At 37.7% G+C, this 23,697-nt stretch overlaps 1 protein-coding gene across 9 annotated transcripts in view; it reads left to right on the top strand.

Moving 5' to 3' along the window:
• Positions 1-23,697, top strand: part of SCAPER (S-phase cyclin A associated protein in the ER) — a 242,691-nt gene that overhangs the window by 176,812 nt on the left and 42,182 nt on the right. For all 9 annotated transcript variants that reach the window (XM_080551341.1, XM_080551342.1, XM_080551340.1 and 6 more), the window contains 2 exons: positions 10,935-11,050; positions 21,002-21,125. In XM_080551341.1, coding sequence (XP_080407467.1) covers positions 10,935-11,050; positions 21,002-21,125 — 240 coding nt within the window. The remainder of the gene's footprint in view (positions 1-10,934; positions 11,051-21,001; positions 21,126-23,697) is intronic.

The raw sequence follows: 23,697 nt of genomic DNA, 5'->3' as shown, positions 1-23,697 counted from the left end.
CCTGCTAAATTGGTTTGCCCATTAATTTTCAAAGTGCAGTGAATTGCATTATGGTTATCATCAGAACAGGAACTCAGGCACTGTTGACTCTTGTAGGGGACAAACCAGCCCCGGTGTCGTTCAGTTGGGGTATTCCTGTCATTAGAGCACACCTCGGCCTTTCTGCCAGCAGCTCCAGCCAGTCCTGTGGCACTGTGCAAGTGGGCTTAAAAATTGCACAGCTTCGTTTCCCACTCAGCTTCTTACAGCAGCAGGCCTCCTGGTTTTGATGTGTGGAATATTTACGCAGGTAAATAGCAGACACCCTGTTGGGACTTAAACGTGCAGTCAACTTTATAGGGTGTTTATATGAAAAAAAAAAATTATCGCCATGCACAGTGTTCATATTAAAAATGAAGAACACAAAGCAAAGTGGCACACGCCCGCAGTTACATAGGCGTGTAGCTGAGTGATGTACGCCTGAAGCTACTCCCTAGTGCGGGTGAGGGGCAGCCAGCCTCTGGTACCGAGCGGCCGTTCCCTGCACCCTCGTGCCAGGCCGGTGCCATGGGGCCGCAGCTGCACTGACCCCACCACGGCCCACGCAGGGCACTGGGACAAGACATGCCCTGACTTCAGCCCCGTGCCCGCTCCTCCGCCAGCCTCGCAGCACCGCAGTGGGACCCTGTGGGGCCATTGATGCTGTCATGTTGTAACCTGCTGCCTTCGCTCAGGGACATGATATGTGTCTTTTGGCTCGCAGCCATACAAAGAATGTGATCCGCGGCTCGTTCGTTTACAGCAAAAAGCCTTCTTTTACACTGGGCAGTGGGCATTTAGTGGCCACAGTGTTTAAAAAATGAATGCTATCTTAATTTTTCTTTGCTTTCATCCAAGTTCTGGGGCTTTGTTCTTAATGAAAGCAATTGCTATTCTTATTTTTAAAGGTAATCAGAAGTTAAAACTTTAAGCTTCATTTTAGCTAAACATATGATATGTTCTGTATGAAGATTGAAAATAAGAAATAAATTTAATCCAATAAAAATTAACAGTGCAGGTCAAATATCTGTAATAGCTTTGTTTTATGTGTCATAAGGTTCATAATTTTATCATAGTCGTAACATCCAAATATTTTCCTTAGATAGTATTTTCAGAAGCTGAAATTATTGGAATAATTTGAATATTTTCTGTTGGAATATAAAAATAAGTATTTTTTTCAAACAGAAAAGAACTTGTGTTTGTAGCAACTGGCGAACTACAAATTTCAAAAAATGAAATGAGGATAAATTTGGGGAATATTTCAGATTATTTTGTGGCGCCATAGGATAGAGAAGCTATCACCTTTTCTCTATTGGCCTCGTTCTACCTTGGTACCATGGACACCAAATTAAGATTGAAATTTGTGGTGATCTGGTCCAGGAGATCACACTAAGTTAACGTGAGTCGTAATGGCTCTGAAAGAGGCATATTTATTCTGATTTGTATGAGACTTAAATGCGTTTTTCTGTAGCTCGGTATCAGTAGAGTCCTACTTTCTGCCCTAATGGCATTCACCAAAATCACAGTGACAGCAATTGCTGAGCGTAAAGGGCAAGTTCCTTGGTTTTTCGATTTATACCAGTGAGGAAGAAGAAAGCACTGAGAGTTGCCACCTTTAATTTTACTGTGTGAAATCAACAAGTGGACTTAGCTCTTTTTCATGGGCCTGGAAGGTCCTTTATTGAAAAAGTGCAAGTGTCTGGCTGCTGGTGTTTGACAGTGAGGATATTTACCTTTTATTTGTCTCTTCTTTAAGATACAAAATACCTTCCTTAAATCAGCCAGTTGGCAGGGATTGGGGTGAGGTTGGTTAGGGACAGGAGGCAGCACAGCCGATAAGCTTTGTCTTGCTCCCCGTTTTGCAGGATGTGTGTGCCTGTGGCCAGTGGAATATAAATTGTATTCAACAAGTTGTATTCAACTTCGGATACTCCTGCAGTAGCCAGTTTCAGCCTGCTGTGATGTCTGGGGAAGGGAAGTCATTAATCAAATTTAAAGCTGAATTACAGCAGTTTAAAAATGATTTAAAGTCAAAATCCAAAGTTTATGAAGTGCATAGAATTTTAAAACTTAAACACAGGTCTTTTTTTACCAGCTAAAACTAGAATTCAGGCCCTTGGATCTCTGTATTTTACCACAAAAATCTAGTAATTTTGTGAACACAGAACATAACAGGGAATTCTGTGTTTATGCTTCCTTTGCTCTAAGCGTAAATCAAGACTAAAGCTGTCCTTAGGAAAATACAGAATATTGAGTTCAGAGCATGAACTCAGCATCCGATCAAATGGATATAACTGATGGAAAACCTGAGATCTAAGTAACCCTACTCAAAACGAACTCAGTACTTCAAAGCCTTTAATTGGGAGGTAAGGAGCTTTTCATGTGTGAATATTCAGCCCTGAGTGTCAGAGATGCATGTTGCCAGAAAGCACATGGTGTGAAAAGGTTCAGCAACGTGCAGAGACCCCCAGAGCACTGCATCAGCCATCTTAACTCTGTGTGGTACAAACTACTCCTAGTTGCAGAAACATCGCCTCATCCGACCAGTGGTGGCGGTGGGCAGGATAGCAATACCCCGGTGGCTGTCGTTCAAAGAGCAGGCTGCGTGCAAACACAGGCGGAGCTCTTGGGACAGCATTTTCTGCCCAAGCAGACATTCCTTGTCACTGCCAGGAGGAAGTCAATAGGTCAGATGTGTGTTGCCTCGTGCAAGTTGGACCAGGCAGCTTTATATCATCAATAATTTGTTTGCCCGGAGTTTCTGTAATCTGTGGATTAACCTTTTTCTCAAGATGAACATATAAATAGGAACTTGTTACTAGAGGTCAGCCACAGACTATTTTTTAACTTGTTTGCTGGAAATGGTATTACAAGGCAAGTTCAGTTCACAGATAAGCTCTGCAGTGTTGTTATTCCAAGATTTACTCTGCAGTCTGTTACTGAAAACTGCTGTGATTTCTGATTCTGTGGTATGCAGTTAGATGTTGTTAGCTTCCAAGGCACTTAACGCATTACTAGTTGGGACCTTTTGCTGTCCGGTCTGGTGCTCTTTTTTCCTCTGTGTCCATTTGTATCAGAATACGTTCCAACATATGCAAAGTCATTTCTTCACTGAGCATTTGCAGGACAAGAGATCTGTTTTAATATCATAAAATCAGCGTAAATAACCACAGTTAATTATTTTCTTCATATTGTGTTTTCCTGCGCCCCATCTGTCTGCCTGTGGTAGTGGCATCCATGCAGTTGTACCAGTGATAGCACTGAGCACAGGCACAGCAGTGAGCATTCGGTGGTAAGAAAGTGCCCTAGGCATTTCTGCTAATGAGCAGGTGCCAATTTAGATAGAGATCATGGCTAAAGTAATTATTTTCTTTGTTTTTATATTTTTTGAAGAACTAAAGGTTTTATTTCATTTAGTCTGCTGGTATATGTTAACACACGTTCAATATTTTTTAAATTCCACTTCTGATTTGAAACCGTATCACCTAAAGATGCCCTTTGTTGTGTGTTCTCATCTGAAATACTTCACAAACCCACGTTTTTTTTTTTTTATCTACACAGCAGTCATCTATTACTATCATGTGGATGGGGTAACGGGCAAACAGTCCAAGGGGTTATAAGAGAGTACCCAAGGCAATCAGTGTGAATGCTGTGTTTAGAATTCAAGAGTTTTTGGCTGCCCTGCAGGTCTTCAAACAAACAACCGTAGCTCCCTCTCTCTATCTTCTCCCACATAATTTTAATATCTCTAGTTTTGCTGGATTGCACTGGTTTTCATAGTTCAGCTGAAGTCACTGCTGCTTTCCTGTGGCCAAAATTTTCAATAATGAAATGTCAGCAATAGGAATTTAAGAATGAATTAATCATGCAAGAGATCTGCAAAGTTTCTATTCACTGGACATTTCTTGTCCAAAAAAATTCTGGGAGAGAACAGGAGAAGATCACGTAAGTGGTGCTCTTAGTATATTTGTTTGGGAACTGTCAAAATGGTCCTAACTGAGTCATCCATAGAGATCTAGGAGCAGTTGTTCCTGGTTGAACCTTTATCCTTGCTTTTCTTTGAATTGATACACTCATTGGGTGTCCAGTTATTTATAAATAAACATTTTTATTTTTAATAAGCACAAGTGCTGTAATGCTCAGTGCTGTCTTAATATTTATAAGGACATCTTATTTTCACCAACAATATTGCCTATTTCTGGTTAGACTCCTTAGAATGAGTGAAAGCAGCTAAACAGATGATGTGGTTCACTGGTTTACCTTCACCTGTCTTTGTTTTATGGCTTTCACTGGGTTGTGGAAGTTCACAAACAGGATTGCGACGGTCCTGTCCTCAACATCAACACAGTCATTAATGGAGTGCCTCTCTGTGATTTTACTGTTGAACTGAAAAGAAACTGCAGAACTGGGAAGATTGTTGGAATAAGGTTCATCTTCCTCAATAGGATAATGCAGTAATTCAAAAAGGAGCCCTACTCAGTGTGGTTTACCTTATAATATGGAACAACATTTGGAAACAGAAGTATGAATTAAAGAATGTGCATAGGCAGAAGTTAAATTTATAAGCACGTGACATTTAGTGTTTGCAAGACAGTCTTCAGAACAGACCTAGACGGATTTTAAGTAGCTTGCAATATATGACAGTTGTAATGTGCTTATAGAAAGTATAGTAGTAAATGACTTTTTTTGAACTTTTCATTGAATTTGAAAACAAAGAAAGTTTAGTTTTTATTGTTATATTTCAGTGGTGTAGCAACAGCTGTTCTTTTTCAGTCTTTCTTCTCGTTGTACCTATGTATTCTTCTTCCTTTATGCTAAATATGTGTAATGGAATTAATATAGCTTTGTTAATAAAGAAAACAAAAGAAAAGGGGGAAAAAAAGTCACCACCAAACCGTATTGTCCAAATGGCTTACAGGCCGCAGGGTAAGCTCTACAGGGGAGTGTGGAAGTACCAAACATCCTGCAGGGAGGTATCGTGAATTTACCTGCCTACCACCTCAGGATCTAAGCAGATGCTAGGTAAGCATCCTCACCTAGATGAAGGCACTGAGATCGGTTGTTTTGGGATGCAAACACAGAAATTAGAGGAGCTGGCTTATCTTTAAGGCTTCAGAATCAGCTAGCTCTGCCCTTTGCTTTGTGCAAAGGAGCATTACTCAAGCCCTCCTTTCTGTGGCCTTGCATAGCATTACCTAAGGAGCTTGGCTGCCTTAACATGTAAGCAATTCATGAAGGGGGAGTTGGCACAAACGCCTGCTAGATGTCCTTAATGTGAATGAATGCCTCCCCATAACGGTACATAGATGATACTAAGCCAGTCCTGTCTCGTGCTTGAGTACCGCACCTAGTTTCGGATTTACATTTTCCTACTGATGTGCAGGTGCCTGAAATTCTGTTGTAGGTCGAATCACTCATTTTGAAAACCAGTTTAAGATTTTTCAGGGGGAACAGCGCGTTATTATACTAGTATAGTACTGATTTCACTAGATATATTTATTACAGAAAACAAAATTGAGTATTTTAGTAGAAAATATTATTTTGCTATGTTCTCTCCAGTGATTCTTACTAAAAACACTTTTTCTTGGAGGACTAATAGGAGTGTAGATTTTCTATGCTGACCAGCGTATCTGTGATTTTGTATGTGCTTGTAGATACAATGATGCATTTACTTAAAGAGAGGAGAAAAAAAAAAAAAGAAAAAGGATCCAGCCCAGGATTCAGTTATCTGGCTTCTTTTTCTGAGGCAGCTTTGACCTGTATTTCTTAGCTCCTGGCATTTAAGAATCTTCAAACAGCCAAGAAAACGAAAGAAGAACACTCTGAAGATGGATTTCAATTACATTTTGCTAATTTAGTTTTTACTTCTTCCTTCAGTAAACAGTTTAACAAGTGCAGAATAGTCACACAAGTTCAGTGTGTTCTTTCAGAAATAGAAATCAAAGTTTCAAAATACTTGGGTTTCATTCACAAATATTTTCCATCTTACCAGTTTTAGTTCCTGAGGTCTCTTCAAAATGTCTTTTCAGATTAGTTTTTTATTCAGACATACAGAGTGGGACTAGCAGAATGCGTTCTTTTGGATGAGGAAGGAAAATGTTTTTTAATCAACATCAGAATATTGATTATGGATGCCTGTCTGTGGGGTGGTTTGCACAGCAGTATTTTTAAAGGTAGTTTGAAAAGATTTCCGATGCAAGTGCTGATATTCAAACTGAAGTGCTGAAGTTACATGGAACAGAGATGCTAAAGCTGGCATGAAATCATTTTGGATGTTAAAGGTCTGCGTTATTTCTGATTCTTCTCTGTATATTAAATAATAAGAGTACTTTAACAGGAGAAATGTATGGAAGTGAGTACTTTGGTATAGGACGTTGGATTTCACCCAATAACTCTTGCACCAAATTAATAAATTGTGATTTAACTAGGATCATATTTTTCTAGGAGATAATCAGGTTTGATTTAAAAACTTCAAATGATTGAGTGTCGACTATATCCTAAGTATATTATGGTAGTCGTTAATTACTCTTGGCATTAAAAAAATCACTTTATCTGAATTCATCCAGTCTTGACTTATAAATACCAGCTGTTACTGTGCATTATCAGAAATAGTCTTCCCATTCAGGTGCTTCCATCCGGTGATCCTGTCATATTTTTACTTTCCCTGACATACGCTAGATTGTACTTCCATAGTGTCTCACGTTGAGGCAGGTTTCTCTGGCCTCCAAGCTTGTTTGACAAACCTTCCAGTTTGTCCAATGGCCTGTGTAAAGCGGGAGCAGCAGAGCAGGGTAGCAGTTTTGGCTTTTCTTCTGCCCTGGAATATTCTATGTAGGCATCAAAAAGTGTTACTAATTGATGCTCACTTTACTTCGCTCTGTGTTACTTAGTATAACCGCTGACTTTTATAAATAACTCAAAGATGTTTCTCCTGTTTTGATTTTATTTCAAAGGCATACAGTTATATTATCCAGCTACCTCAACAAATGAAGCAAACCCCAGCAAAGTAACAACACTACTGGCCCTTTCACATATTTCTGTTGCCTGTGTGTCTGAGCAGAGTAATTGGATATTGTGAGGCATATGTGTTAATGACTTGTTTTTGCTGTGTTTATTTTTCTTTGTGAAATGTCAGACGATGAGATGAAACCGTTATTTTGAGCTCTGTATTTGGCCTGCTAGTTCTTGACTTTGCCAAATCTACTGGTATCATTAAGTGGTGCTTCTGAAGGTGCCACAGATGCCAAACCCTGATAAAATCCACCCTGTCTTGCTAATGAACACACAGACAGTTGTTCCCCATCTGCTGCCTCTGCCTCTGTCTGGAAGGTTGGGAAGCCCTTCCTTCTTGATCACAAAGGACGTAATTATTGTCTGTAGAGGAGTCAAGTACAAAGACAGTTCATCCAGTCTGACCGCTACTACACTGCAGGCCACCAAAGATTAACAGCTGCTTCTCCTTTGATTAGGTTAGGTAATAACAGTTACTTTAGTTAATAATTGGATGGATTCCCAGGCCATGTAATTCAGGTTTAGGCTGTCATTTTTTGCTGGCATGTTGCTGAGCTGTATTATTGGAATGGAGCCTGTAATCCTATTAGTCAGTTGTCACTCAAGCCATAGGAGAGGAGAAAAGAGGAATTCAAATCCATTAAGGTTTTGTAACAGGTAAATCAGCCACACTTGGTGGGAGTGTGCAGGGACCTTTCCTGAGTGTTTGTCATGATTTAAAAAAGAAAAGATTAATTTTAAAAGTTTATTAAAATGCTTAGTTCAAAATTAATCCTTAACGTTGTTACATGGTTTGTTGTCATTTCTGTTCAGTTTGCCATGTGTGCATTAGTGTGCCTACATTCTGCTGAAGAGGTACATGATTCATACACTGCTGTGTTGAAGTTAGTTAACGCGTGCTCTAAATGACAAGTATATAGGAGTCCAAAAATCATAAATGCACACTTAACATCACGTTAGCTGTGTTGGCTTTCCTCCTGTACAAACAGAACTACTGTATTTTACAATGATGCAGACTTCTGAAAAGCAAAGAAAACAAGACTTTTTTTCTTGTATTAGTTTTGAGTGCAGCATCATCTGTTCTGAGGACTACATCTCCAATGCTATTTTTGCAATGGTTAAGACAAATTTAGGGGGCATCTGCATGGCTTTTGTGCCTTCTCCTCTTTCTGTCCAGAAATGCTTAGATGACAGTAATAATCATTTTTTTCCCTACATGTTCATTTGCCCCTGCTGTTCTGCATGACAAGGTAGCTTTAGAGCTTTGAAATCCTTTTATACTTGCAATCAGGTTGTCTAAAAATGTTGTTTAAAATAGTTACATATTTGTGAAAGTATGCATGAGCAAGGCAAAGCAGTTTCACTGTTTGAAAACCAAACTTAAATATCTTTTCTACAACACATGAACCTCACTGTATTGACTGCCTTTGCTGAGTAAGCTTCCCAATCTAACTGTGCAGCCACTCTGAAGGAACAGTTTCTGTAGTGAAACTATGAAACAGTTTTCATAAGCACCTAGCTAAGTAATTCAAGAGACTAGGTTAGAAGGCTGGAGGATTCTCTCAGGCAGCAAAAACGTGCCATGCTGGTTTGTGCTCTTCCAGATAGGGAGTTAACGTTATCTCCCAATAGGATCTGTCATTTTTCATATTCGTGTGGTGCCTGATCTGCTCGGTGCTTTTGGTGCTGCGAAAGTAAAAGTTGTAATTACCCAAATGGGTCTTTCATTCAGACACGCTGAAATCTTTGATTTATTCATACAGGTCAGTGGGTAATACAAAGGAACAGAGAATGATAAGTGAGCATCAATTAGTAACAGGTTTTGGTTTCTGTATACAATTTAAAGAAGAATATTATTGAGCAAGGGCTTTGAGTAACTTGTATGCCTCAGCCTACTTCTAACGTATCAGCTAACGTAAAGATTAAGCACTACAGAACATTAAATGAATTTGGATCATATTTTGAAGCATGTAGGTTAATTTTAGAAAGAAACAAATTGAGTAAGATATCCTGCTCTCATATGGTTATGCTTTAAGAAAGATTTCTTCAGATGAATATGTAAATACTTCAAAATTTGAAAACCATCTCAAGTAGAAATTAATTCAGACGTCTTAAAAACATGTTGGTTTTATTTGGCTGCTATATTTCAGGAGAGTATGGCAATATTTTTCAGCCCTGGGGTGATTTAATACTGTTTTTTCCTTACACACAGCTCGTCTTCTACCTGAGGTCTCTTATCATGGGTAGCTGAGGAGTTGCCTGTGCATTTTTCACTGTTTTCTCAGATGGCACAGTCACACAGCATTCACTCTGAAAACGTCAGTGATGCAATATTCAAGTGACACTCTGCTCCTTTGTGGCTGGGGCATGCTTTCCCAGCAGTTCTCATCACCTGCGCTGACCCGAGGCCAGGCGGAGGAGCTGTCCCTGCAGTGGGGGCTGTTGGCAGAAGGGTGCCTGCATGGTGCATACGTACTGGCACATACTCACAAGCACCGTGCGCCAGCAGCTATTTCTGTAGTCGGCATTGTGTTTCAATAAATGGGCTAAAAGCTCTTGGATTTCTCCATCCAGAAAGAACCCTTGGAGGTAAATATGTTTGATAGCATGCCAAAAGCCAGTGAGATCAGTAGCGTGCTCCTAATCACTGGGTGGCAGTTTTACAGACCTGGTGAACAGTTTGCTCAAGAATCCTTCCTGGCTTTGCTGCCAGTTTGTGTTTCTTCCTTTTAAGTTCCACCCCCACCCCTTTCATGAGCATACTTAGGGATTTATTTCTGTGATAGCTAAATGTCAAAATGCTGATTAAGTAATCTAGAGAGGAGAATAATAGGGATTAAAGCTGAATGATACTAAACTGGGAGAAATTACAAACTCACTTCAGCTTGATAGAAAGACAGCAGTAAAGGAAGTTCTTTACAATGTAGATTTGTGCTTTGCAAAGTATACTTGTGTTTTAGCAAAATACTGTACAAAACTAAAGGTTAAAGGCTAAAATAACACTCTGCTTGGTGATGCTGTCAGGCTTTCTTTGATTTGACTTTTCTTTTGATTTGACTCCATTCACCACAACTCTCTGGGCCTGGCTATCCAGCCAGTTTCTAACCCAGCGAAGCGTATGCCAGTCCAAGCCCCGAGCAACCAGTTTCTTGAGGAGAATGTTGTGGGGAACGGTGTCAAAAGCCTTACTGAGGTCAAGGTAAACCACATCCACAGCCTTTCCCTCATCCACCAAGCGCGTCACTTGGTCATAGAAGGAGATCAGGTTCGTCAAGCAGGACCTGCCTTTCATAAACCCATGCTGACTGGGCCTGATCGCCTGGTTGCCCTGCAAGTGCCGCATGATGACCCTCAAGATAATCTGCTCCATGAGCTTTCCTGGCACTGAGGTCAAACTAACAGGCCTATAGTTCCCGGGGTCTGCCCTCCGGCCCTTCTTATAGATGGGCATCACATTGGCTAGCCGCCAGTCAACTGGGACCTCCCCCGATAGCCAGGACTGCTGATAAATGATGGAAAGAAATGATGTGAAAAGCATTAAAGTGTAGCTACAAAGGTAACAGCAACAGGTAAAGATTAACTTCATTAAAATCCCTAAAACATTATGTCATTACTGAAAATTCTTATGGTATTCATTTGTAAGTGTTACCTTTATATAGTACGTGGCATGTATGTGTTATCTTCGAAAAAGTAATGCAGGAATTTCAACTCCTGCACCTTCTGAAGAATACTCTTGCCTGTGCACAGGCATTTCACTGCTCTTTTTCAGAAGTGCTCAATGTGATAAATACATGTATTAAAGATTTCCTACACTGACATGAAAACTCAGGACAATTGTCTTCCAGTCATCTGTCATATCCAGGAATTTTATTAATTTCTGTTGGTTTTCTTTTGTGTTTGTCTAGAACACAGCAGATCAAATAGCATTTCGGGCTGCGGGAGGACTGACTGCCCTTGAACATGTTCTTCAAGCCGTGACTTCTCCCACCAACCTGAATGCAGTTTCACGGGTTCCTTTCAAGTAAGTATCAACAGTCCTTCATTGGCCACTTGGTATCACTAGAATATTTCACATCTGCTGCTTCATTACTGCTTCTTCTCATAGTCCAATGGTTAACTTCAAAGAAAAAGCATGCTCTACTCTGTGCTGCCATGGAAGGTGAAAGACATTTCCACTCAACTTCTAGTTTTCAAACTTTGTGACTTTTTTCTATCTATGGTGTGTTTGAACAATGGCATCCTCAACTGTACAAAGTGAGAAAAGAGAAAACATTATTAAACAAAGAGGCTACCTTTTATAAAAGAGGAAGTACATATCTTTTGAAGTTGGTATGTAACGATCTCTAGTGGAAGATCTCTTATATTTTCTTTCTGAAGGCTTCTAATTCACTGTAGTCTGACTACTTTTAAAGTAAAAAGTTCTTCTAAGATACTGCTGGCTGAAAGGGCTTCTACAAATGTAAATCCAAATTCTCACGGATTAGAGGAATTCCTCTTTATGCACGTGAGAGCAGAAGGGTTGAAATATCTAATTCTTGAAAAAGAAAAATAGTAGTGACTAAACAGAATACCTGCAAAAACTGATAACTGAAAAAGCATGTTTTTTTCCCTAATCTCTGACCGTAGTTTGTATCCATTTAGAGGGCCATTTGTGCTGTCTGTCAGAGCAGAGTTAGGGATATTTTTAGTACACGAACAACCAAGCCTGAGATACTCTGTTGTGTACCATTGTCATCATTTCTTTGTAAATGTATTTTAATATTGTAATTATTTGAATTTAACAAATACAGCGTGTGGTTTTAGATCTGTAGTGTCCATTATATGTTATGGGACAGGTGTAAAGTGCTAGGAAAGAACACCTAGGAAAAAAAGTGCTCTTAACAGCCTATCTTTGCTCGTGAAAGAGAACAAAATTCCTACATTCCCTGTAAGCCATGCAGAATGCACTTCCTGCAAGTCCAGCCAGTTCCACTGATGAGTGATTGTGAATTAGTGCTATAGTGAGCAGCTCAGCAGTAACTGCTGGGAGAATGAAAAATACTACTCAGTCTGTAATGATGCATTTAAATAACAGTGTAATTATACTGACCTCTTGACCAAAGTATTTGTGACTTGGAGGACTACCAAATGATCTTCTTCTGCCAGAGCTCAGACCTCAAATTAAGATCAGCTGTTTACAGATAGCGGGTTGTACTGTATTTGCAATTAGTGACATTCTTTTAAGCACTGTGTGAAATTTAACATAAACAGGAATAAAATTATTTTAAACAGAAAGGCTTTACATTTGGGGAATGCAGTTGATATGGTTTCATTCATTCCTGCCATGAGAGCATGTTAAAAAAATAGCTATAAGTTACTTACTGATATTATTTAAAAACAAGTGCAACATGTGAAGTAGGTTTACCGTTGTTTCCTGAAGAAGCAAAGCAGTAGAACTAATGCTGTTATATTCCATTTCCTGCTGTCCTTAAGGCTGTGAAGCACCTTTGCTTTGCTCCATTCATGACTCAGATACAAAGCCTGCCTTTCTATGAATTATTGGAAAACATTTTCAAAGTTTCAGTTGCTATTGGGTGTAAGCTTAAGCTGTGTTTTCAGACTGCATCCTTCCAATTTCATGCCTTGCTTGTTAGCATGAATGACTAAAGCACTCTGAAAATTTAACAGAAACTTTACATTGCCTGAAACAAAAAAAAATCTGCTGTTTATTCAAGTTTAAATGCTAATATTCTGAAAAATATGAAAATTATATTTGTTGAATCAATACAAATGTCCCAAATGACTCTGAAGCAAAGTTGTTTTAAGAGAACATACACAGTCATTGAGCAGTAAGCAGCAGCTTCCTCAGAACACTCGTGGGAGCCCTCTTTCTGTAGGCAAAGTGCAAAGAGCACAGAGACCTGCAAGGAGCCAGGTTCCACTTTTATGATCATCTTCACATGTTGCATTGCTGCTCAGAGAGAGCTTCCAGCTCTTGGCTCTGCAGCTGCAAAACCTGCTTGCAGCCATGTGCCATTTTCTGTCTGTGAAGCATTTGGCAAGGCACCATTAGGACAGTCCCATTACTGCCAAGGGCAGGAGTGTGTAGTCCACCCACCAGCCAGGTCACTGAGCCCATGCCAGTAAAGATGGGTTGGGGTGAATACTGCTGAGGACATTAGTTTGAAAGTTTGAGTTTTTCTGTAGGCAGAGGTGTAAATGAAATAGGTAGGCATATGACAGATTTTATTCAGATTTTATATAAATGAAACTAAGAATTTGCCTGTTGCATCTTTGACCCATACAAATAAAAGTAGCAGATTTTTAATTTTTCAGCGTACAGTTTTTGTGATGGAAGCCAGTATCAAACTTTAGCTGTTTCCCTGACTGTTAACAGGCATGTTGGAGAAGTATAGGTGTACAATTAGATTTAAACTAACAGACTTAACATTAGGGCTTATGTCCAGTGCAGTACATTTTCAGCATTCATCACACTTTTTCCACGTGGCATTTTTCCCCTATGAAACAGTTGCCAAAATCAAAGTCAATACAATTCCCTAAGTCAGAGATTGTACCTAATGTATACTGTAGAGCTTACTATTAAATACAAATAAATGTTGCTATTCATCCTCTTACGCTGTTCTAATCTGAGGATGAAAACACATCTAAATGATAAGAGAATAGAAGTTTTCAAACGTAATAATAGAATTTCAGGTCACTTAAACTTCTTAAGAAAACCTTTTCCTAGTTATCATGCAGTTTGCGCTTCATGCATTTGTAGGTCTAATTATTGCTGATAGACTTTCTCCCTCATTATCTTCCGTATGATTGCCACTCGTATTTGTTAGACTCCTCCTATTCTATTTTATCATTGCCACTTCTCAAGATCATGTGCTGCAAAGTAGCAGTAAAAATACTCCATATAGGAATCACTATAGACAATTGAGAACATTTGGATGAATTCATAAAGAGATTATTGATTATAACCATACTACACTATAGAAATTTTGAAAGACTTCCTTGAAAAAACAACTGTGTTGTTTGCTGCTAGAAATCACAAAATGGAATTCATACGCTTCGTGTGAATCCTCTGTACATTGATACTTTTCATCTTTGGAAAATGTGGATATGTGTACTTCCTTAGCTATTCCTTTATATGGGTATAAATAAATCGCATTTTTCATGTAAAGATGAAAAATGTAGTAAAAATAAAGTCTGTTAAGGCAACAGAATTTCAACTAGACAGTGGCCTTTTAAGACGGTCTGTCAGCAGCTGATACATTGAGCTTAATTTAAATATTTTGATATAATGAAATATTACTCTCTCATAATGTATTCTGATTGCAAATGCTTTTTTCTTAAGAAATAACAAAGCGTTCAACCAACAATATTGTCAGTTGGCCTTTAGTTTGGACATTGAACAAATGTTTAACTCTTAAAGAAGAAAAAGTTACACGCTTTTCTCAATAGACACATGTATCATAAGTCCTTACTATTCATTTTATTTGGGTGGTATGATTTGTATTTCTTTTTGGTTTCATGGTATTTGTGAAAATAGAACCAAATAGTGAGCTATATAGGCATCTGAAACTATTGTAGATGTAGAAGTATGTTTGGAGGATATACAGGTTGCACATAATTTAACACAGAATCTTGATCTAAATGCAGGTTTTTTAGGCAGTAAATTTTTAGCTCATGTTTGATTTCAGGAATACTGTTTTTTTTCTCGCTTTTCCGTCCAGATCCTTTTTTGAAAATTTCTAATGCAGTGCATGTTTATTTAGCTTTTTCTAAGGAGAAAGTATTTTAGCGTAACCTTTTCTTTGGTATTAAAAACTTGGTTGGAAAATAAAATGCATGCTAGAGGTATTGCAGTGAACTTGGTGTTGCTGCATGCAATGCAGACCCTCTGTGGTTGATTTCCGTGGTGCTCTTTACCATATAGAAGAGTGTATTTTGTGCAGAATCTGCAACTCAACTGCCAAGAGCAAGCCGTAGTTCCAGAGGCTGTGACTTCTTGGGAACAGTTTGAAACGGGTCCAAATGTGGCTGTTTTGGAGAAAGCGTGTTAATGCTTATTAGTATGGAAAGTAATTTCACTGAGAGTATTTGACAGATTCTTCAAATGTGTTTCTTTCAGTACCGAATGTTTGAAGGAGTTTCAAAAACAGAGACTAATCAGACTCTGTAGACTTCTTTAAATGAAGAAAATTTGTATTGCCTATTTATTTTTTGATATGAGTTTGACATTTTTCTCTCCTTTGTGTTAAAATAATTTACATCCTGACTTCTTAAACTTAGAATCTAAAGAAGCACAAGTTTTCTCTGCTTAAAGGCGAAACAAGTTAAATTAACACCTTTCATTAATTGCCTTCCTGGCTTCCCTTAGCCAGCTATGCTTTGCAAAAGGGCACCGCTGTTCTGAAAACTGTTTGTGTGCTCATGCAATATTTAGTCATGTGTACTCATCTTAAATTGGGAATGCCTGTTGTTTTGTGATGAGGTTAAGCTATTTACAAGTAGGTGAGGAGATTACATGGGCTATTATCTACATCTCTCTTTCTCCAAAATCCTGGCAGTATGGTGCAGCTCAGAACTTTAATCCCATGTCTACAAGATAAAGCTTTATTATCAAAGATTTAACAACATGCCTGCTGTTTTGTACTACTGTCCAGATTGGTGGTTAGACCAGCAGGACAGCAAATGCTGTGAAAAGATGTGACATTTATAAGACAGATGATACATGTGGTATTGGGACAGCTTTTTTCCCTTCAAAAAAAACACTGAAAAAATAAGAGAAAGCAATGGATTGTAGTAGGTTTTATTATTGGTGTTAACATACAAATTAGTGTCTAGCTGTCTTATTTCTTAAACTAGCATTTTGTAATTTTCCTGAATTTGCTCAGTTCTCCACAGAAAAAAAGGCAATATACAACCAAATTTCAAGGAGTTTCAGACTTTTGACATCTTTCTTACGCATGTACTGAAAAGCAAATGGGAGTTGCATAGCAAAACAATTTCATGATTTAAGATCAAGACCAGAACATGATTCTTGTCTCCCGTGTTGCTTGCATATTTGCTGTGAGCAACTCATTTATCCCCTTTGTGCCATGCTACATTACTGTCCTTGAAAACTGTAACAAATCTGCAAACAAATGAGGCTTGTAAGATTTGTTTATTTCGCATTTGTAAAAGTACTTTGAGTTCCTTGGGTAACCAGCACCTTTAAATACAAATTAGCAGTAGTTGTACTGAACAAAGGAGGACTTCTGTTACAAGTTAAGACATAACAGAAACTGTCTTTATTATGATGTATGTTCTCTTTGCATGCAGCTTGTCATATCATTCACTTAAGGCAAATACTGTCATGGTGACACAGGTAGAACCATAATTAGGTGTTTGAAAAGTAGAAAATAGTGCCTATATAATATTATGGATAGGATTGATACAAACTTGTTTGTTTTTTTTCCAGTAAAAGTGATATTGAGCTGAGAACTGTTTCTAGCTCATTCTTTGTAATTTTTACTTTATAAGCATGCATTAAAGGAAGTAACTTGTGCTGTTACTATTCAAGCAGTTCTATAGGATTGTTCACTTCTTTTTTTTGACCTAAAGTGGAAAAGAAGCTTTCTTCTTGTAAGGTTATTCCCTCTAGAGAAACATTCACTGATGACTAGCAGTTAGAGGTGTAAGGACATAAAGGTACTCAAAAGAGAATGACATCTTTGCAAGAACAACATCTGAGACCTGTAGCTTCTGTCTTTTTCCAGGCTGAACTCTTTCTGTCAGTCTCAGAGCTGGATTTCAAGCTCACAGAGCTCAAGAACAAAGCAATATTGCCTTACCATGCAATACAGAAACGAGTTTTATTGTTCAAAGTAGCTTTGTGAACTGTTAGGAAGCTTTTGGCTGGAGCCAAATCCTACAATGAAATAACTGATAAGCCAGGGACAGGGGAACTTCTGTGGAATGCTTTCAGATTCTGTCACACTTGCAGACACTGGTGGAAATTAATTATTGCTTGTCATGCAACGTTTTTTTTTCATAAGTAGAGTAACATTTCAGGATGAATCTATGATCCACTTTTGGAAGCATCTTGAAGGAGAATTGGTGCTGAGTTTTGTCTTATCTATTATTTGTGATGAGACTTTGCAGCTGGTGCACATTTCTAATCAGGCATCTGTAAATAATGCAAAATACAGACAAAATACTAATTGATTATGAGCCTCTAATTCTTTTGAGGATTCCTGAATACATAGGTCCCAAGAGTGAAGTACAAGGCTTTTTACATTCAAATCATTTTTTCTTTACTTTTGTTTCAACTCATATTCTTACCTTGGGTTTTTTTTTTTAGCTATTCCACTACTATTCCATTGTGCCTGCTGTTTTTCAGTAACAGCTCACCTCCCACTTCTCAATACAGCTTTTAAATACCAACACTGCTCACTTTTTTCCACACCAGAGTGCTGCATAATGTTCAAAGTGGTTAAGAATCAGCCATTTACAACAGAATTGACACATCCTAAATTTGATAACTTTTAGTTTTGTATTATTTCATTGCAAAATTAAGCTTTTTTTTTTTGAGATCTTGAGCTTTTATTTTGAATAAAAGAATTGTCAACTTGTTCATATAAGGTAAATTTGGCATTGAAGATGTACTAGCATCAAAGAAAATCATATATGTACATATAAACTGCTCAGATCTAGCTTGAAGATGTTGATTAAAGTGGCACCTTTTACTATTCCTTTGTATTCATGTAATATGAAAATAACACACAGAGGAATGTTTTCGTCTAGTTTTAAGACAGATTTCTCTATTGGATCAAAGTTTGTTTACCATCAGGAGTGCTTGTATAATTGGATTTACTCTAGAGGAAAACCTTACATCGGAGGGTAGACTTATGTGGTTCAAGTGTGCATGCTGTCTAACATAGCTGTAAAGCTGATTTGCGGGTGTGATACGAAGTTTAGAGCAACATCAGTAATCAATAAACAGCTGCTTTATGTGTGAGGCTCCCCCTTTACTATTTCAAATAATTTTGTATCTCTTGAGATACGGGATTTGTACTTATGAGCAATTCGCTTCAGACAGGAGAGAAAGAAGGAAAAAAAGATTGCTTTCAGTTTTCCATCCCAGAGAGTTTAACTGGTAGTTAAATAAAGTTCTTGCTTGACATTCACAGCATTCAGCACTTGTCTCAGAGGCCTTGTGCAGAAATGGTGACAGTTGACAGCTGTTGTGCCCTTAATAAGATTAAAGTAAAGAAATTAGTTGTGCTCTCGGTAATCTGCCATTTAACGCTGCAAACCACCTGGGGACTGCTTCTGTGCTGACACTTCCAATTTGGAATCTAGAAAAAAGTGTGGAACTGAATCATAGCTCAGAACGTGCTGTGATCAGAATGTGTTTAGGTGAATTGTAGTTAGCAAGCTTACGTTATCAATTAAAAGAACCCTCTTTATTGTTGTGAAAAATTAATTTGACATCAATTTGCTTACAGCACCTTTTCAAAACCATTACTTGAGTCTCTGAAAATTCAAATACCTTTTCTGACATAAGGTTCATTTGGGAAATAGAAAAGCATGATGCATTATTACAGTTGAATTTGTTCTGTGTATAAGTGGGAAGTTTGTGTTTTCAAATGCAAAATAAATGGTCCTCTTTGCAATTATGAAAATCCCCATATAGCAAAAAAACATTGCAGGGAGTTAACTAAATCAACTCACAGACTGCAGTGCTGTGAAAATGAGTTAACCTACCAAGTTTATATTTGACTCTTTAATGTTTATATTTAAATAGAATTCATCTTTATTTCAGAATAGCTCATAAAGCGAAAGGTGCTGATTTTCTTTTCAGCTGAAAATAGAAATTACTGGTGCAGTTCCATCTTTCTCACCAGGCAAACAACCACCCAACCAGGGGAATCATCTGCTATAAAAAGTTAAAGGAGGTGCCTAATGATTTTTTTTTAACATATTATTGAGAAAAGTGAAATAAATATGTCGTTAGGATAGGAAAAGAGAGTCTTGTTGCAAGGGAGGTTTAAAAAATTGCATATGAAGCATGCTAATTGAATTTTTATGGGTGTTATCATTGCAGGGTAAAAAATCAGGTGAAATAGGCAAAAATGAACCTGCCTTTTATCAATAAATAATGATTTAGTATTGTGCTCAAGTCATGTGAACGGCAGATTGAAACTGATTTAATTAGGCGGAACAGTAAAATTAATTCCCAGTACAGTAAAATGGATATAACTGGTAATATGGTGATACTCAGAATTATAAGAAAGGAAAGGTATAAACGTTCCTTACATTTTTACAGATCAAAACAAAAGTAATGCTTCCTTTGTAAATTCAAAATTATTTCTTAAGTTGAAGAAAAGACATTTCAGAAATACACATGAAAAATATTTACTCTGAATTTTTTGTCCTCTAAGCATTTGCAGCTTTTCTTGGTTTGTGAAATGCAATATATTTTATGTGAGGTGTTTCCATTTCAGCTCTGGGGACCCACACTGTGTAATCAGGCGCCACACCAATGAACACCACAGTCACTAAAGCAGCCATCCTCAATTGTTATGTAAATAACCTCCTTGTTTTAATGAAAGGAAAAGTTTCAGGCAAAAATAAAGCATCACACTCGACTCTATCTTAAGAAATAAGTTCCAATAGTCCACAGCTGTAATGTTAGATAGCAGCTTTGATCAATTCTGTACAGCCACCTGTCAGTTGTTGTAGTCCCACTTTTGTAAGACCTTTTGGCAGTGCTCACAATTTTTCTTCTGTGGAGCTTATTTGAACTTTTTCCAACGTGTTCAGGAAAAAAAAGTTCTTTTCCTTTCAGTTTACTTTAGACAAATGACTTGAATTGCTAACTCTCTGTATTTATTATTGTCTATATTTATGATGCATTTGTGTAGTGTGTGTGTATTTGTATAATAATAGTGTAATAGTGATAGCTTTTGTGGTAAGCAAAGTTCAAGAAATGGATTTTGTGTTTATTCTGGAATGGTGTTATGCTTGGTCAGATTTATCTTCTCTAGGAGTACATTTATAGGACTGGTCCCAGCTTTCCTACCAATCCTGTTCATAGAGCACTTCAGTTTGAGCAGATGTAAGTAAGTGCAAGTGGTGCAGAGAATAACTGAGCATGGTTTGTACACCTGGAGCTGTTGGTGGCTTGTTCGTGACTTCCAGTTCAGACCATTGTAAACCTGTTACCTCTTCCATCAGCTACAAGTGTAGGTCAAGTGATGCTATTGAAGGTGCACACCAACGCTTCAAGTTTGTGCAGTTCATAGTATGTCAGTAGAAGCTTTTGGACAGGAACTTCACCTGCTCAGTTTTGCTTACTCAGTACAAGTTACTCGATCCTCCCCACTCCTTACGTTTATTTATGGGTGCTGCAGAGTAGCTTGTCTCAGAATACTGTGAATTCCTTCGTTCAGGTGTTTTTCCAGAAGGTTGTGCTAGGAGAGGGACCTCATACACAGACTACTTGTGTGTGGCACAATCATAAACCACAAAAAAAGAATGTTACACATCCAAATTATGCAGAATATCAACTGATTTCCTAAGTTTAGTTATGTCTTTCTAGTATGCCCATTATTTGCTAGGTTTCTACTCTGAATGCCTGCATGCGTTTAATGAGAATGCATATGCATATCTATACTTATGAAAATAAATTTAATTAGCACATATCACAAGAAGAGTTCAGGCTTTTCAAATTTACGTATTCCAAGGCATGTTATTTAGATATAAACCATGAATGTGGAAGAGTCCTGCCTAGTATGGCTTTAGTATATTGAAGCTTCATTTTTTCCCCTTAATTCATGTAAATTTTTTTACTTTTGTGTGGAATCCAAGTTTAAGTGAATTACTGTGAATTACTAAAAAGGAAGTTTTGTGGTGGTCTTCCAGTTATTTGCTCTTAATTGACCAAAGAAAAGAGTAACATTGATATTCTTTTTTTTCTCTACTTCTGATCTTTTAGGTCACTTTGCAATACAGTAAATGCTTACGGCCTCGCCTGTAGTAATTGCACAGAAAACTGCACCTATATTCTTTTCAGTAATAAGATCATTTTTCTAATGGACCTATTGATGCACCAGTTGACGGTACGTAAGCACTTTAATTTAGACTGTTTTTTACGTGTGTTTCACAAACATATTAAAGTACCTGGAGTGTAAGGGCTCCAGGGGATGCATGAGAATAAAACCTGAAATTAAAACAATAAGATTCTTTTGTTGTATGTATTTGGTAAGCTGTATGTACTATACTTTTATACAAACAGATATATTTGCTTCTCCTAATAAATTCTACAGAAGCATACATACCAGGAACTCCAGTGAGTGGACAGTGTTCCAGCTTTAACCCCTTCTGGGGCTTTCTTCTCTAATTCACCCTGTAGCAGTATTTGAAGTACAGAATGTTACAAGTTGTCTGTGTGTGTCCAGTTCTTCTGTGTTTCAATACTGAAAAACCTAAGTCAGTTCAATATGTTGCTGAATATGTATTTACTGACATGTTTAAATAGCAGAACTCTTTAGCTGTGAAAGTTTTAATTTTCCAGTGTTTCATTTAATTTGAAATGTCATTAAATATTTTATTTGAAAACTCATTTTTAATTCATAGTGACCTGCTCATCATAAGATATTTAGTCTTGGTTTTCTACTTATAAATTGTGTGTATGTATTTTCATGAGCCAAGCAGTTTGTTAATTGAAAAGTTATGTACGTACTTTAAATAATTCAAATGACGCTGTTAAACTCAACAAGCCATAGGACTGTTGATGAACACTTCAAAAAGATAATCCAAAGGTCCTTGGCACAAACAAAGAAAACAGGAATGCAACCTGTGCATTCTCCTCTAAGTAGGTGCCAGCTCATTGTTCTTCAACAAATCTTTCCAAGAGGATTCCAGGTATTAGATTTCAAATATACTTAGTGAAAGGTGCGTGTATTGTGCTGGGCCAGTCACAACACTGCTCGCTCTCCACAGAGCGAGCCAGAGCACAGGCTCTGTGCTTAATTACACAAGAGATGAAATCCTTCAGCACTTCACAAGTGACAAGATTCATTCTGATGCCAGACACCTTCCCTTTTCTCAGTGTAGCACTGCACAAATGACCAGCCCTTCTTCTGAAAAAATACAGAGGGTATTTCTAAGAAAATGTTGGCCACCTGAGAAGCCAGAAATACTGCATAAAAGAAATTTACTATGCTTAAAGCTGTTCTCAGTCTGTTGCCAAACACTACGGTTGAATTGCAGCAAAACTGTAATTAAAGCCTTAAGTTTCCCTTGATCCACAGTGGACTTCTCTTTCCTGCACATAAAGTCTCTTATGTTCTCTTCAGGCAAAGTTGGCCCTTGAACTAGGATATCTTCATAATTCTATGGAATATGTATTTTAAGTCAAAATAAATACAGTGCTGCATTTCTAACTCCGATTTCTCTCTCTTGAAAATGTAAGAAGTCAGGTCAAGGTTGAGTTTTCCTTTTTTAAGAAAAAGAATAGGACAGATGGAAAGCACTTCTTTTAATTGGATCAAACTCTGAACACCAGAATATTAAAGAACACCCCCCCCCCAAAGCATTTAACTGCCTGCAGTGTTCCGAGTTTAATGAGCTGTACGGTGCTGCCTCTCTCATGTATCTTCCTACATACAGTGGGAAAATAAACCACAACCAATACTGGGAGTAAAAAAGAGAATATACACTTGCAAGGTTTTAACGAATTGTTAAACAAGTGTGCTAATATTTGCTGAATACAGAAAGATTCAAATTTTGAAAAAGCTTTAAATATATTCTTAAATGCAGCAAGTATCAACCTTACTTTCAAGTAATATAAGGAGACTATAGTTTTTATTTTATGCCTCCAAATCTAATGCAATGTCAGCTTCACTTTTCCTAAAACTCAGGGCTATCCATTTTAAAGAATCAGATTTAAAACAACCATTTTTCATTGGTGGCAAAATGTTCATTTGCTTTACACGGGTGTAATATATTTCTCCTCAAAGAAAATACTACTTGAAGAACAAAAATTTTTGTTTTCCAATGAGAGCATGGATACCAAAGGATCATTGATAGAAAATCAACTGGAAAAAAAAAAAAGTGAAAGCTTTATCTGTACCTTCTGAAGCCTGTAGACTTCCCGTGCCCGTGCAGTTTCCATTTCTTCTGTTCACTAGCTATTACACTGAAAGTCCAACATCCTGTAAATACTATTTTTAAAGCATACACTTTCCAGAATGTTTTTGAGGCAAGCCCAGTGATGACTAGCAATTGAATGCTTTAAAAAACTTGAACTTTCCATTTAGGTTTAACAGCTCAATATTTGAAAGGATTCATGGCCGTGAAGGATTATACTTTCTACAGGAAAAATAAAAACATAAATGAGTTTTTGGTGATAGCTCTACATTGCTAACTGGAAACTGTATATTTTTGTTAGTTAAAAAAAAAAAAAAAAAAAAAGGCACATTGATATACAGGAGTACTTGTGGTGACATGAGTCAGAATGGAGTAGCATTTTTAGCTATATTAAATGTGTGCCTAAGTGCTTTACTGGATTGGGGCCATGTTGTTCAGCATCTTGCCGGGTTAAGTCCTAGATGCTGGGCACAGCTGAAGAGCTTACAGCAGCTCTGCACAAGCAAGGGATTCCCTACACAAGAGGAATTCTCTGCTGAA

This window comes from Anser brachyrhynchus (genome assembly GCF_964034855.1).
Source record: "Anser brachyrhynchus genome assembly, chromosome: 11".
Lineage (NCBI taxonomy): Eukaryota > Metazoa > Chordata > Aves > Anseriformes > Anatidae > Anser > Anser brachyrhynchus.
Note: the sequence above shows the minus strand (reverse complement) of the source record. Positions and strands in the feature narration are given on the sequence as shown.